The 12,933-nt window shown below is 40.4% G+C and overlaps 2 protein-coding genes across 5 annotated transcripts; one reads left to right on the forward strand and one right to left on the reverse strand.

The window, feature by feature from the left end:
* Positions 1-38: 38 nt before the first annotated feature.
* On the reverse strand, positions 39-2,053 carry ngrn (neugrin, neurite outgrowth associated). The gene is made up of 4 exons (XM_088407753.1): positions 1,672-2,053; positions 1,250-1,360; positions 841-982; positions 39-546 (listed from the first exon to the last, which is right to left on the reverse strand). The coding sequence occupies exons 1-4, from the start codon at positions 1,914-1,916 to the stop codon at positions 130-132; spliced, it is 915 nt and encodes a 304-aa protein (XP_088263879.1). The 5' UTR covers positions 1,917-2,053; the 3' UTR covers positions 39-129.
* An 861-nt stretch (positions 2,054-2,914) lies between these two features.
* On the forward strand, positions 2,915-12,300 carry nfyal (nuclear transcription factor Y, alpha, like). 4 transcript variants are annotated; one of them, XM_088407746.1, is made up of 10 exons: positions 2,915-3,015; positions 4,668-4,771; positions 5,520-5,606; positions 8,423-8,569; positions 8,652-8,783; positions 9,501-9,603; positions 10,602-10,750; positions 10,929-11,102; positions 11,173-11,283; positions 11,561-12,300. In XM_088407746.1, exons 2-10 carry the CDS (start codon positions 4,691-4,693, stop codon positions 11,624-11,626), a joined length of 1,050 nt encoding a protein of 349 aa, XP_088263872.1. In that variant the 5' UTR covers positions 2,915-3,015; positions 4,668-4,690; the 3' UTR covers positions 11,627-12,300. The 4 variants fall into 4 exon arrangements, with proteins under 4 accessions (XP_088263872.1, XP_088263874.1, XP_088263875.1 ...); XM_088407748.1 differs by having other exon boundaries at positions 5,520-5,603; XM_088407747.1 differs by lacking the exon at positions 2,915-3,015 and adding an exon at positions 3,106-3,224.
* Positions 12,301-12,933: the final 633 nt, after the last annotated feature.

Below are 12,933 nucleotides of genomic sequence, written 5' to 3' on the forward strand. Positions count from 1 at the left end.
TTCCTCATAAAGCTTATTTAAAGAAAAAATGTAGAGTGTTGGATGCACAGACACCAGGTCACTATTTTCCCTTGGCTTTTATTCGATGGACTACATTCAAACCATTTCATCCAGGGGAGCTTGTGTTCATCAGATTCTGTACAAAAAGTGGCCGTTGCCATCAAAGAACTCATTCCCAACTCGTCGCACAGGCGCAGGCTTAACATCTCTAAATTTGTTGAGCTCTTCCTCTGACAACACTCGTCCATCCCACGCCTCGTCATCCACCTCTGGTGGATCGGTCTCAGCTGAGCCCTCAAGTCCTGGCCACGTTCTTTCTGCCATAGAATCTTCGCGCCATCTTGGCGGTGCCACCGGACCGGTAATGAGAACGGAAGCTTTAGTGGGGCGTTCATCCATCTGTACAGTCATGGGAACCAAGCCGGCTTCTGTGTTTCCGGGAGGCAAAATCCGGCTAAGGGAGCGGCCCGCGTGTGGACCTGGTCGGCTCTCCTCTGTCCCGGTTTCTCCTGAAGGCAACGCAGGACGCTGAAGCCTGGACATCACCTTTGGGGTGGAATTAATATAGTAAAGTTCACTTACATGTTAAGCTTGGGAACAGTCTGAACTAATTACATGAATGGAGAAAACAAAACAAGAATATCAACTAAGTGATGAATCGTAATTAATGATATTTTAATTAATTTATCATTAATTCTAATAACTATTAGAATTAATGATATGAGAGTGATCAATCGGGGAATTTGTAAGTGAAGACACCAGTTTGATAGTTGTTGTTTGGATTATGCAAAACTAAAGTTTCCTCAATAATATCAAGTTCCCTAGATTTGCAAACTTTACCTTGGCATCCTGCGCTGCTTTCCTGTGAGGCGTCGGACTAAACTTGGTGCGTACAACCCTTCGGATCACTTCGGGGCTGACCGAAAAGCCTTCAGACAGACGCTTAACTGTCCACTCATCTGGATGCTCTTGCTTTAGATACCTGAAACAGGATTCATGACATCACGTAATGTTGGCCAATAACTTGGCAGCTAGGCTCGGCTATGAGCTGATATTTTAAGGCCAATAGCAATGTGTGAAACTTTAATGGATCAGGAGCCTTAGACTTTCAGTTACTTGTGGAGTGCAAGAACTTAAGAGATCTAAGAACCTTTGGGACCAAGATATCTAATATTTGTCTACTTTGTTGAGCCACCACTTGGTTGCCTCCTACTATTTAATCAAGTAGCATACTCATCCAAGAGCTCACCTGATGGTCTCGATAGCTTCCCAAGTCAAGGTCCTCTCTGGAGCCCCCGAAGGGGTCATCTTCCTGTGCATGATGTTGAATTTAATCGTCTTCCGCTTCTTAATACTCTCTCTGCCCAAAAATAAATAAACAATCGAAATTAATTGGTCAAAATACAGCTTCGTTTATTGCTCTTGTTCAATTTCATAAAGTCAAAAAATATTTTATTGTGTAGAAAAAAACAAAACCTCAGCCTCATCTAGATATAACTTTTTCTGTGGGTATTGTCGTCTCTTGATTGCGTCACTCAGGCCAGGCGGGCATAGCCAATCTATGCTTCTAACGGTTACAATAGACGTAGTAACAGTGAAACGTAACCATGAAATCATACTATATATCTAATCAGTACTGTGGGAAATACGAAAGTTCGTAAGAAGACTTACTCCAGTAACGCGTGGAGTCTGTCCTCCACCTCCTCAACTAAGGGGTCTCTATCATCATCATCACCTTCTCCATCTCTGGGGGCTACTTTTCGCTCTCCACTTATTTTCCCCGCACGTTTGCTGGTGCTCGCATGACAACAAAACCCCAATGGAGGTTGAGGCGCCGCAGCTTTGAGGAAGCACGCTGACGGGGTCGTTACTGATCGAACCCACCAGGACAGCGCACAGAAGCGTCCAGGGGTCATGGCCGACGTGGTTCGCAGTTTTGAGAATGTTCGTAATTGGCGAAATTAAAAAGGTGGCAGGCGCGTCCCTGCTTGTTCACCGAGAGGCGAAATGTTTCTTCTGGAATTCGCGTTGGTGTCACTTCGCCAGGCATTTCCTGGACTGTACGGAAAGGGCATTTGGACAAATTACAAGTGCGCAACCAAAGATGCGAAATAACATGAACAAAAAAATCGCAGTCATTATATCAATTTAAAAGACAGAAACTCGTGTAATATAATAATACTTTCGATAACGTTTGTGGAATACAAAGACGGAGGGGTTTTTTCGATGCTTTTCGGGTACAGGTACAACCATAGAGGTATACTGTATTTAGAGGACAAATGCAGGGTTCTAGGGCAACTCTACTTGGACAAAACACAAGCGAAAAAAAGCTACATTATTCGCGAAGAATTCATTAAATGTCATGTGAAAATTACGTGTAAGCAAGTAATTCTCTCCAAGACCTTCAAATAAAGAAAAGTAATACACAAAATACCCGTTTTACATATGTTGGGACAAAAGTGGTTTTGTCCCATGTTGTAAAGAAGTATTGATATATTAGTGTGCGCACCAGGAGAAGCAACCAATGGTCATGTAAACATCATGTGTTTACGATACACTGTAAATGTGTTTTCTGTATAGCACGATTTGGTATTTTACTGTTTAAAATAAAAACGATACGTTACAGGTTATTGGTTAATGTTTGTATATTGTCTGGGATGCAACTTGTCATTCGGTCCGGGGAATGACGATTTGATATATGAATGGTTTGAGTTAAAACCCAACTCGTGTACATAGTATAAAAAAGTTTCAGTATCACAGGGGCGCAGCGCAGCGATTCCCAAGGCCGCTAAAAAGAAAATACAGTACAGTAGATTCTGGACTACTACATCTGCTGGGCGCCTCGAGTCACTGCAGCAAACCCCTCCCACTTTTCCTCCCGCCTCTCTCCCTCCTCCCTCCCCCAGAACGGGGTCGCTTCATTTGCGGCCATTTTGTTCGCTCACTTTGTTGATTGGGCTTTAGCGAGCTGTACTGGAGCCAATCAGAGGGAAATCGGACAGCGGCGACTACACGGTAAGAGAGAGCCGATTGAAGGCATTGGGCAGCTGTCAGCACGGATTGGTTTGTCGCGGACCAACCAAATGACTAACCCGGCAAAGTGCACAAAATCGAATGATGGTTGCTAAATATCGGGGCCCGTGCACAAATTCGCGGAACATGATCATGTCGTGCCTCGGTGGGTCTAGCTAACTGCTTAGCTTGTTAGCTCAAACAAAGGCACGGTGGGTAATGGCTACATTCGCCACCCTCGACCTCAATATTGCGGACGAGTGGACGCGACTTACACCCCCATACCCAATCAAATTCCTTCAAATAGCCCATTAACTAGATCCCACTATTAGTGATTTAATTTGAGCTAAATCGTCATGTAGTCCCGGTATAAAAACAGCGCGCTATTTACCTTAGCCTGAAAATTGCTTATTGCTATGCTAGACCGGTGGCTCTCATTTGGGGGGGACGAGTACGTGAGATTTTACCAGATTTTACTAAAACTATGCCGAAACAGAAACAGTTTTTTTTTTCAAATCAAGAACAAAAAAATTGAACATCAAGCAATTTACTGTTTGTGTTACTGTGACTTGCAGAACGCATTACTTTATTTTGTATAGTTTAATACGGATGCCCATTGTCACGAGCTGATTTGTTCCGAAGGCAATAGTCACATGTATTTTTAAGAGTCAGGGATTCATTCCCAGCATCCGTCCAAAATCGCAAACGCTCATCCTTACAAACAGCCTTTAAGCATTAGGCACGGGGTACTCATATTTTTCTCCAAAATGTCCAAGTGTTTTGATTAAAGAGGGTTCGAAAATGGTTGGCATTGAAAGTGATGATAATGCTATTTCTCAGCAGATTGGCCAGAAATCATAAAATATAATGTTTTGAATTAAATGTAAATTTATTTTCATCCGCAAATGCTTTGCGCTTGCACTGGCTGGACAAACATTTCACAAGGGCTACATGATTGATAAGTAAAAGAACCACTCTGCTAGATTTTTCCTAAAAGATTTAAATCAAAATTTAGGATTTACTTTCTTGCTAATATTTGTTTGTGTTTTACCCAGTGTGTAGACTTCCTTGGATCATCAAAGCAATTTGCTATGTTTACCATGTGCTTGTCGATTGCCAACAATTTGCATATTTTACACCAGAGCGATAAAATATTGACAGCAATTTCATGCCAAATGAGTCAATAATCTATTGGCAAGGAGGTTATATTACTATTATTGTTATTGTAATTATTGTTATTATTATTATGCTATCTCAGACTTTCACCGGTGCTTTTGATTCACTATCTTTCCAGTGTTAAGATACTTGTTATGCCCCCCCCCCTCCAAAAAAGGGGGGGGGGGGTTTGAATCTGATGCATGAAAGGCTAGAAATGCTACATCGTTGGCAATAAAGTCATTAAAATTTGGTTACACACTTGATGTATATTTGAGTGTAAATGACTTGTTTCTTACTCTACTGTCACTATTTTAATTTTTCTTCAACGTTTTATTTTTGTTCTTTTTCTGTATATCAAGGAAGTGAACAGAATAAGAATTTTATTGTGTGGTATTACTATGCATATGACAATAAAACTCTTGGATCTTGAATAATCCAATGAACAGATGTAAAAAATGCTGTCTGATCTTTGCAAATGCTGTTTGTTTCCGTTGAAGAACGACGTGTTGGTTAAGCGGCTATGGAGCAGTACACAGCTGCCACGGCGGCGACTGGGGAGCAGATCGTAGTGCAGGCGGCCAATGGACAGATTCAACAACAGGTGAGTCGACCGTCAATCAATCGTCTCTCGGGAAGCTTGAACCACCACCACAAGTGGACTTTAACGGTCAACAATCAAATATCACAGTGGATCTAAACCCTTTTTCAATAATGTACTCTCTTTGTAAAAAACCCTTACTAGTGCGAAGCATGTTTGGATTTTAAAAATTAACTATTACATTTTGAAAATACATTTGTATTTTATATAGGAATTCCCCAAAAATCGGTTTTATTTCTGGCTCGTCTTTCAGAAAATTGTCACCAATGACAATGCACATTTGTATATACTGTACCTCAATAAAATAAAGGCGTACATTTTGAAGAAGAGTCACTAAATCACAATTCAGTAAAAAGTTGCTTCAAATTATTTACTCTTAATTTGAAAAAAAAAGCACTGTTAGTATTATGAAGTTAATAAGCATTAATTGAGATGATCTCATATCTGCAGAAACCCTGTCAAAATCTCACGTTGTCTGTGAAGTGCCTTCCTGTACTTCCAGGGGTACGCATACCTTCATTTAAGTTCTGCTGACCCTCCCATTAGTGTGAAACACTTTGAATACCAAAGGTAGAAAAGTGCAATATAAGTGAAAGTCCATTTTATATTACAAGCTACAAAATCCACTTGCCAAATGAAGCCTTCAAAATGAGGCGATGACGTCTCGATGCTTTGTAGGACCGTTCCAGCTCGAAGGTTAGCACTACAGTGTTGGGTTTTGTGAGGTTGCATTATGGTGCCTTGCCTGCAGGCTCAGGGCACAGTGACGGCTGTGCAGCTGCAAACGGAGGCGCCCGTGGTGACGGCCTCGGGCCAGCAGGTGCAGACACTCCAGGTAGTGGTGTCTTGGCCGCCCCATCGATGTGGCGTATGCCTTGTACATGACTCCGCATTTGCTGTTCAGGATTTAAGACCATGGCAGAAAAATTAAATCCATTAAAAAGAAAAACAGGCTTTAACCTGTGTTTTGAGTTTTCATTGTGGTCAAATGAAAATTATGAATAAATTCAAGATATGTGGATTGATATGGTGATGCTTTGACTTAAGTGTATGATTTGTTCTGTGACCATACTCATAAGTCAAATCACCTGTATCTCAAATCAACTTTTCCCCATTAAAATGAATGGAAATGCCACAAGTCTATTGCAAGTTGTTTAAAAAATGCACATAAATGTTTGTGGTGCTGTTTTTTTAGGGCTGCAACTAACAATTACTTTTGTAATCGATTGTCTTATTTTCTCAATTAATCGATGAAATAGATTGAAAAGTGTTTTAATATTATCGCTTTATCAGGAAGAAAGTTAAAAAAAAAAAAGGTCATTTCTAAAGTACGTCCAACACACGTTTGCAAAAGTTCAACGTCTGTGCAGGACCCCAGAAATAGAATATTTAATAGTGAGAGGCTGAAAACCAATTATTTTGACAATTTTAAATGAAACTAGCTCTCAAAATGAATAATCTATGATCACAAATGTTATTGATTAATTAGACAATTGATTAAATGCTACAATTCTACAAAATTACAGTTAAAAATACTTGTTTTTTTATGCTGATGCCAATATTTAATAGAATTCAATAACTCACTAATTGTCCAATTAATTAAAGAATCATAGTAGTATTGTACATTGTCCCTAAATATATATTTTTTTAATTATACAAAAGAAAGGGAAATTGGCAAGTGGACAGATTTTATTCTGTTTTGTTTTTGGATGATTAAAACAAAATCAGCAAATGATCAGCAGATTTATTTTTCTGACTTTAAAATAGTGGATATCAGCCATGTTGCAAATTTGGAGTCATATGCATCTGCATGCTACAGTCAGGGCAGATTGGTTATGTTTTCGTGATGCATCTGGTTCGCAGCATGCGTCTCCCAGCTTTCCGAAATCACCGCATGCTGTTCACCCAGCACATTGTCTCGTGTGTGCCGTCATTTTGTGCAATGACTGCTGTTTGCTGGTGTTGAAAAGATCTGCAAAGACTTTCTGGTGCAATGTGATTTGAAGTGACTTGCATGAATGCTTTGTCATGCATTGTCTTCCAGACAGCAGAAGCTTTCATTCAGCTCTCCTGACATTGTTTTATGGCGCGCAAAATGTGTTTCCACTAGTGATGAAATGCTTTACAATTAAAAAAAAATACTTTTCAGACTACAGTGAATTTACTATTCATGGGTGATGTGGCTAGATTTCTGCTGCAAACAGCTAAAAATCGAAAAAAAATTCATACCTTTTTGGCTTTATGTTTACCAGTTGTATACAAGTAACACTGGTCGCAGTTTATTACAAAATAATGTATACTTCACAAAATACTATAAATTACAATTACAAATACAAATGCAACAGAAATTAAGCATAACTGTTAAATGACATCCATTCAACTAGTAGTAACATAAACACATGTGACAAATTTAATGTCCTGATAACTTCCATCATTTGTGCCATACAATTCTGAACTATAAAGGGAAGTTGTTGTTTTTTTTTTTTTAAATAAATAAACAATATATTGTTGGTCCTTGCTTTTTGCAGAGAATAGGTACCAAGCCAGGTCCAGAATAGTGAAAAGCTCCATATAATTGCCACATATTGAAATGAATTGTGAGGAAACAAAATCTATTTTGGCCATTTTTAATACCGGTATATAAAAGTAGATGATTGAATAATCAGTATTTTTTTTTCTGCCAAAAATTTGTATCAGCCTAAAGAAAATCCACATCAGTTCCATTCTGTTGCAGGTTGTAGGATCAGCCCAAGTCCCGCTTCTACTTTACCTTATCGTTTTCTTTCCCTATTCACACTCTATCTTTATGCAATTTAACTTGATCCCTATTCAACTTTTTCACTTGATACAATACCGATTTCAACCTGGAATATTGTTCGATACCAATATACATTTGAGCTAATATCACCAGAAATGACACATGCTTTTATTTTTAGTTTCAAGTATTACAAGAGACTTGTGTAATCGATACAAATCAAACAAAGGGCAATAGGCCCCAACAGTAGGTACCCATAAAGAAATATGACCCATTTATTCCAAACATTTGGTTTGCTTAAATCCAATCTCAAACAGGTCTGAAATGGACAGCGTGTATAAGAGTGCCAATTTCAGCCACTTTGGATGAAGATTGCTGATTATAGCTATGTAATATTTGACCTGTCCCATATTGCCAATAGCAATTCTAGGACTTAACCATGAACGTTTTTCTCACTCACCGTGATACAAAATTGTTTCATCTCTATCGTTGCCATTGGCTTGTGCGCACCCTTTGGTATCCCTCTCATGTGTGAAGCCATGGCTGCTGTAAGTCTCAAACAGTCATCCCTTGCCATCGGCAGAGGTTAGGGACCAGAACCCGCTTTAAACCGCAAAACCTTTACAAGGGTAGTTTGCGGTAAAATTTAATGAGAATTTAAACTGGACAATTACTAGTCTTGGAAAGTATCCAACCGAAAATTCCTGAAATTTTTGCAACTCCACCAGTGTTTGTTGGTGAGTAATTTTTGCAAAGGAAAATGACATCATTTGGCGAGGGGCGACTGTACATTCAAAGGACAATAACATATTCTCAAGGGAAATCACAACAAGTCTATCCTTCGTGTGAAATCAATAAAGCTTGTCGAGCTGCTGTGACAGTGGGGTCCTTGCATGTAGGTACAAGGGCAACCTCTGATGGTCCAGGTGAGCGGTGGGCAGCTCATCACGTCATCAGGACAGCCCATCATGGTGCAGGCCATGTCGGGGGGCCAAGGTCAGACCATCATGCAAGTTCCTGTGTCTGGCGCTCAAGGACTGCAACAGGTTAGGCATGACAACTCAAATGGAATGCATGTTTGCCTTTGGTGTACTGTACTCATGTTTGTTTGTGGGTGTTTGCTTGTAGATCCAACTGGTGCAGCCCGGTCAGATCCAGCTACAAGGTGGTCAGACTCTGCAGCTCCAAGGTCAGCAGGGTCAGGCTCAACAGATCATCATCCAGCAACCCCAGACAGCCATCACCGCCGGACAGAACCAGGTACTGAATATTGTTCTTCAAAGTGCAAAGAGGTTTTGTTGCACAATTTGTTTTTTATCACCACCTAATGGGACAAAGGATAAAGAATTATGGTACACTTACATTTTTTTGGACACTCCGTTTGAAATGACTCACTTTGGGGTGGGGATGGGGTGAGAGCGAGGGCACTATTCTGGTTCATGCCAATGAGCTTTTTTCACCTTGCCCCCAAACAGGCGGGCCAAATATTCTTCCTTTGGTACATACCGTTGACTCGACCTGTCTGAATATTTGTTGCTTATCATAAGCCAAAAACAGTCTGCTCTAACAGTGCACCTTTTTTCATGTCTTTGAAATAAACCTAATGCGGAGATCAAGTATGTCAACTAGCCAATGCCACAATTCATTTAAAAAAGACAGACACATTTGGAACCACTCAAGTATAAAACATTGACTTGTGTAATTCAACACTTGTTGGATGGCAGGCACACCGAACTCAAGTAAACGTCATATTAACATCTCATGAAATCAAATCGATCCATCAATTTTCTGTATTTCTTGTTATCAATCTATTCAAGATCATTGGTACACTATAAACTGGTTGCCAGCCAATGTCTTAATCGTAAGTAACATGCAAAATCCACAAAGGAGAGCCAGAGTCGTCTCATCTAATCCGCTGCTTAAAATCTAACCCTGTCTCAAAAAATTGAAAAAAATACAGATTTTTTTTCCCCATAGGGTCAGCAGATCAGTGTGCAGGGGCAACAAGTGGCTCAGACAGCTGATGGGCAGACTATTGTTTACCAACCAGTCAATGCAGATGGAACTGTTCTACAGCAGGGTAAACTATACCACTCACCACATGACAGACTGGCCAATCACAGTACAATACACACGGCTTTTTTTTCCTCTCTGTTTTTCAACCATCCTGTTAGGACAGTGGTTCTTAGCCTGGGTTCGATCGAACCCCAGGGGTTCGGCGAGTCGGTCTCAGGGGTTCGGTGGAGCCTCCGCCGCAGAGGTCCACCCCTCAGTCTAGTCTGCAGTTAGTGGGTACAGTCATTGAAAGCGTCCTGCTCTGAGATTTCCTACCAAGTACTGTGTTGGTTTTGTTATTTGAACAAGGTGATATTAATGCACAATTCATTTCGTGCACTAGTAAAAAAAAAAATTCATATTTTATTTTTTATTAAGGGAGGGTTCGGTGAATGAGCTTATGAAACTGGTGGGGTTCGGTGCCTCCAAAAAGGTTAAGAACCACTGTGTTAGGACTTGCATCTCCAAAAATTATTTTGATAATGTACCAAAAAATGGCTTTGGTATTTCTTATTACCAAGGTTCTGCCAGCAGGTGTTGCAGAGGCCTTCTTTGGATCATTTAACGGATTTTGCAAGAACTTCAGTTTTAGGGCTCGTGAAGGAGCACCCCTATTTTGTTACTGAGCCAAGTAAAACTGAACCATGAAAAAAATTAAAGTCCCAGAAATATTCAGTGATGCTGGATCAATTGTTACGAGATCCTCCTTGGTGATCTGTGATTGGCATAATATATAAGTTAATTGTCTTTTCATTTGGTTTTTTTGAGTTTTTTTTAATTTAATTTTATTTTTTTTATTAAATAAAACACGGGGCTGTTTTTTATATTAAAATCACATAACTATAAAAAGGGGTTTAAATTTCAATACATTTAGTATTCGGGAGTATCGATTTGTTATACATACATGTATGGGTAAATTGAAAAATGTATTGAATGGGAAGTGGGAAGCTCGGCGAGATGTAAATTCTTTATTTGCCGTCTGCATTTGGGTTTTTATCTAAAAGGGGGGTCTGTGTTTGTCAGGAATGATCACAATTCCTGCTGCAAGCTTGGCGGGCGCCCAGATCGTACAGGCAGGAGGTGCCAGTACTAACACCACCAACAGCCAAGGCACTGTGACCGTCACCCTGCCCGTCTCTGGCAACATGGTCAACGCAGGTGGAATGGTCATGGTAAGCCCAAATATCTAGGTACCCAACATCATACTGCGTTCGTTTTTATATTTATATATATTGACAAGAGGAGCGTTTATCCAAGAGATGGTCACATTTTAGAACCAAAATGGAGTACGAGCACATGCTCAGGTTTCAGGCAGACGTGTATATTTATGCATATTATGTTCTGGATCAGATGGTGCCGGGCGGCGGCGCAGTGCCCACAATGCAGCGTATTCCTCTGCCGGGTGCCGAGATGCTGGAGGAGGAGCCACTTTATGTGAACGCCAAGCAGTACCACCGCATCCTGAAGCGACGACAGGCCCGAGCCAAACTGGAGGCCGAGGGCAAAATCCCCAAAGAAAGAAGGGTAAGGCTCTTTTGTCCCTGTGCTGTCTTCCACAGTGTCAGTCAATGTAAGCGCATGTTTTTACTCTCAGAAATATTTGCACGAGTCTCGCCACCGTCACGCCATGCAGCGTAAGAGAGGTGATGGGGGGCGATTCTTCTCGCCCAAGGAAAAGGAAGAAATGGCGTTAGCGCTGGCACAGGTAACAAGCACATCAATGCGTCACGTGTCACCACATTTTTGGTACTAGTTTCATATAAAGCACCTGAGAGTAACACTTGAAGAAACATAGTATCTTAGCAGGGCTTGAATTTTTGCCCAGAACTACAACAGCACTACCAATCTAAAAATAAATATAAAACACACAATGAGTGGCTGATTTTTTTTTTTTCTTTTCACAACATTGCCAAAGAATTTGGATTTATGTGGTTCTATTTTGGTCTGAATGCGCTATAAATAGCCGATGCTTCTTTTTACAGCAACAGCAAGAAGCGGCAGAAGCGGCAGCCGACGAGACGGTGGTGCAAATGATCCGAGTGTCGTAGCATGACTCGGGTTGACTCTTCGTCCTGTCTGCCAGCTATTCTTTCTACTCTACTTGCCAGTCTGGGCTTCCGGCTAGTATGCCAACAGCAGCAACCCCCTTTTTGTGATTTTTTTTTTTTTTTTCTTCTTTGAAGTGAAAGAACTCCTTCTTTTGGTCAAACCATTCATGTTTTGAATTTCTTCCAGACTCAAATTTTGTTTAGACCCCCCCCCCCCCCCCCCCCCTGTAAAGAAGTGCTTCCTCTGGCCTATCTTAGAACCTGTTATTTATTTTCCACTGGACTAAAGTTATGGTCCCTGACCTCATCTGCTCCATTCACTGTCAATAATGACTCATGCTAGATACAATTTTTTACTCTTTGAAATTGTTAAGACATATTGTTATGATCCTTTACTTTAACAATTCCCCCATACATGCACACACACTCACGCAACCTTTGAAGATAGACAATATTGTAAATGAATAATTTCCATACCCTAGTTTCCCAGTATTTTTGGGGCACGTTTTATACTATGTTAGGATTTTTGTTTGTAGAAAAAAAATTCTGTCTGCACAATTGTTTGAATTGTACATTTTTACTCAAATGAAGCAATGCTGTTTTTCAGTTTGTTTGTTTTTTTTAAACATCAGAAAAGTGGTTAAGCGCTTATTTAATTAAACTGCCATAGGTCACCCACGTGTAGTGGTTGCATGTATTTAGACACTCATATTGATGGCCAAAAAAACAAAACATATTTGCAATTGTAGGGAAAAACACTTACTACACTTTAAGAAGCAAAAATACCTAGTAAGCAATGTTAACACAAAATGTAGAGATACTAAAATTGGTACCATATGCTTGGATAGCCTGAATGTCACACTGTAATGAAATTAATCCTTTTTTTTTCTCCTAAAGGTTGGTTGGTAGAAAGAGATGCGGACATACTGTCGAGATACACAGTCACATTTTCTCTCATGCAGACTTATTTTTGGTTGTCAAACCCATTTGTGTACAACTATCGTGTTTCACGAGTTGGTCAGCCCACTTTCAGAGCCGCTAGTTGACAATCGACCGGTCTTGGTGGAGAGGGCGGGACTATTACGGGACTTCCGGAGAAGTGCGTGAAATCATGCTGTGTAACCATGGAAACGGACAATGTTCGACAATCACAGTCCCACGAATGCCCAGAAAATCAAAGTCAAACAATCCTGTCATTTTGTTGAGTTGAGGTTCCACCGCAGTGCACATCCCCTCACTTTTTTGAAGCGAGGTTGGCCTCACGGTTTCACATTCGACCAATCATGGCAAATAGGGCGGAGCTATTG

The sequence above is a fragment of the Hippichthys cyanospilos genome, chromosome 2 (assembly GCF_059441005.1).
Source record: "Hippichthys cyanospilos isolate Australia breed blue-spotted pipefish chromosome 2, RoL_Hcya_1.0, whole genome shotgun sequence".
NCBI classification, from domain to species: Eukaryota; Metazoa; Chordata; class Actinopteri; order Syngnathiformes; family Syngnathidae; genus Hippichthys; species Hippichthys cyanospilos.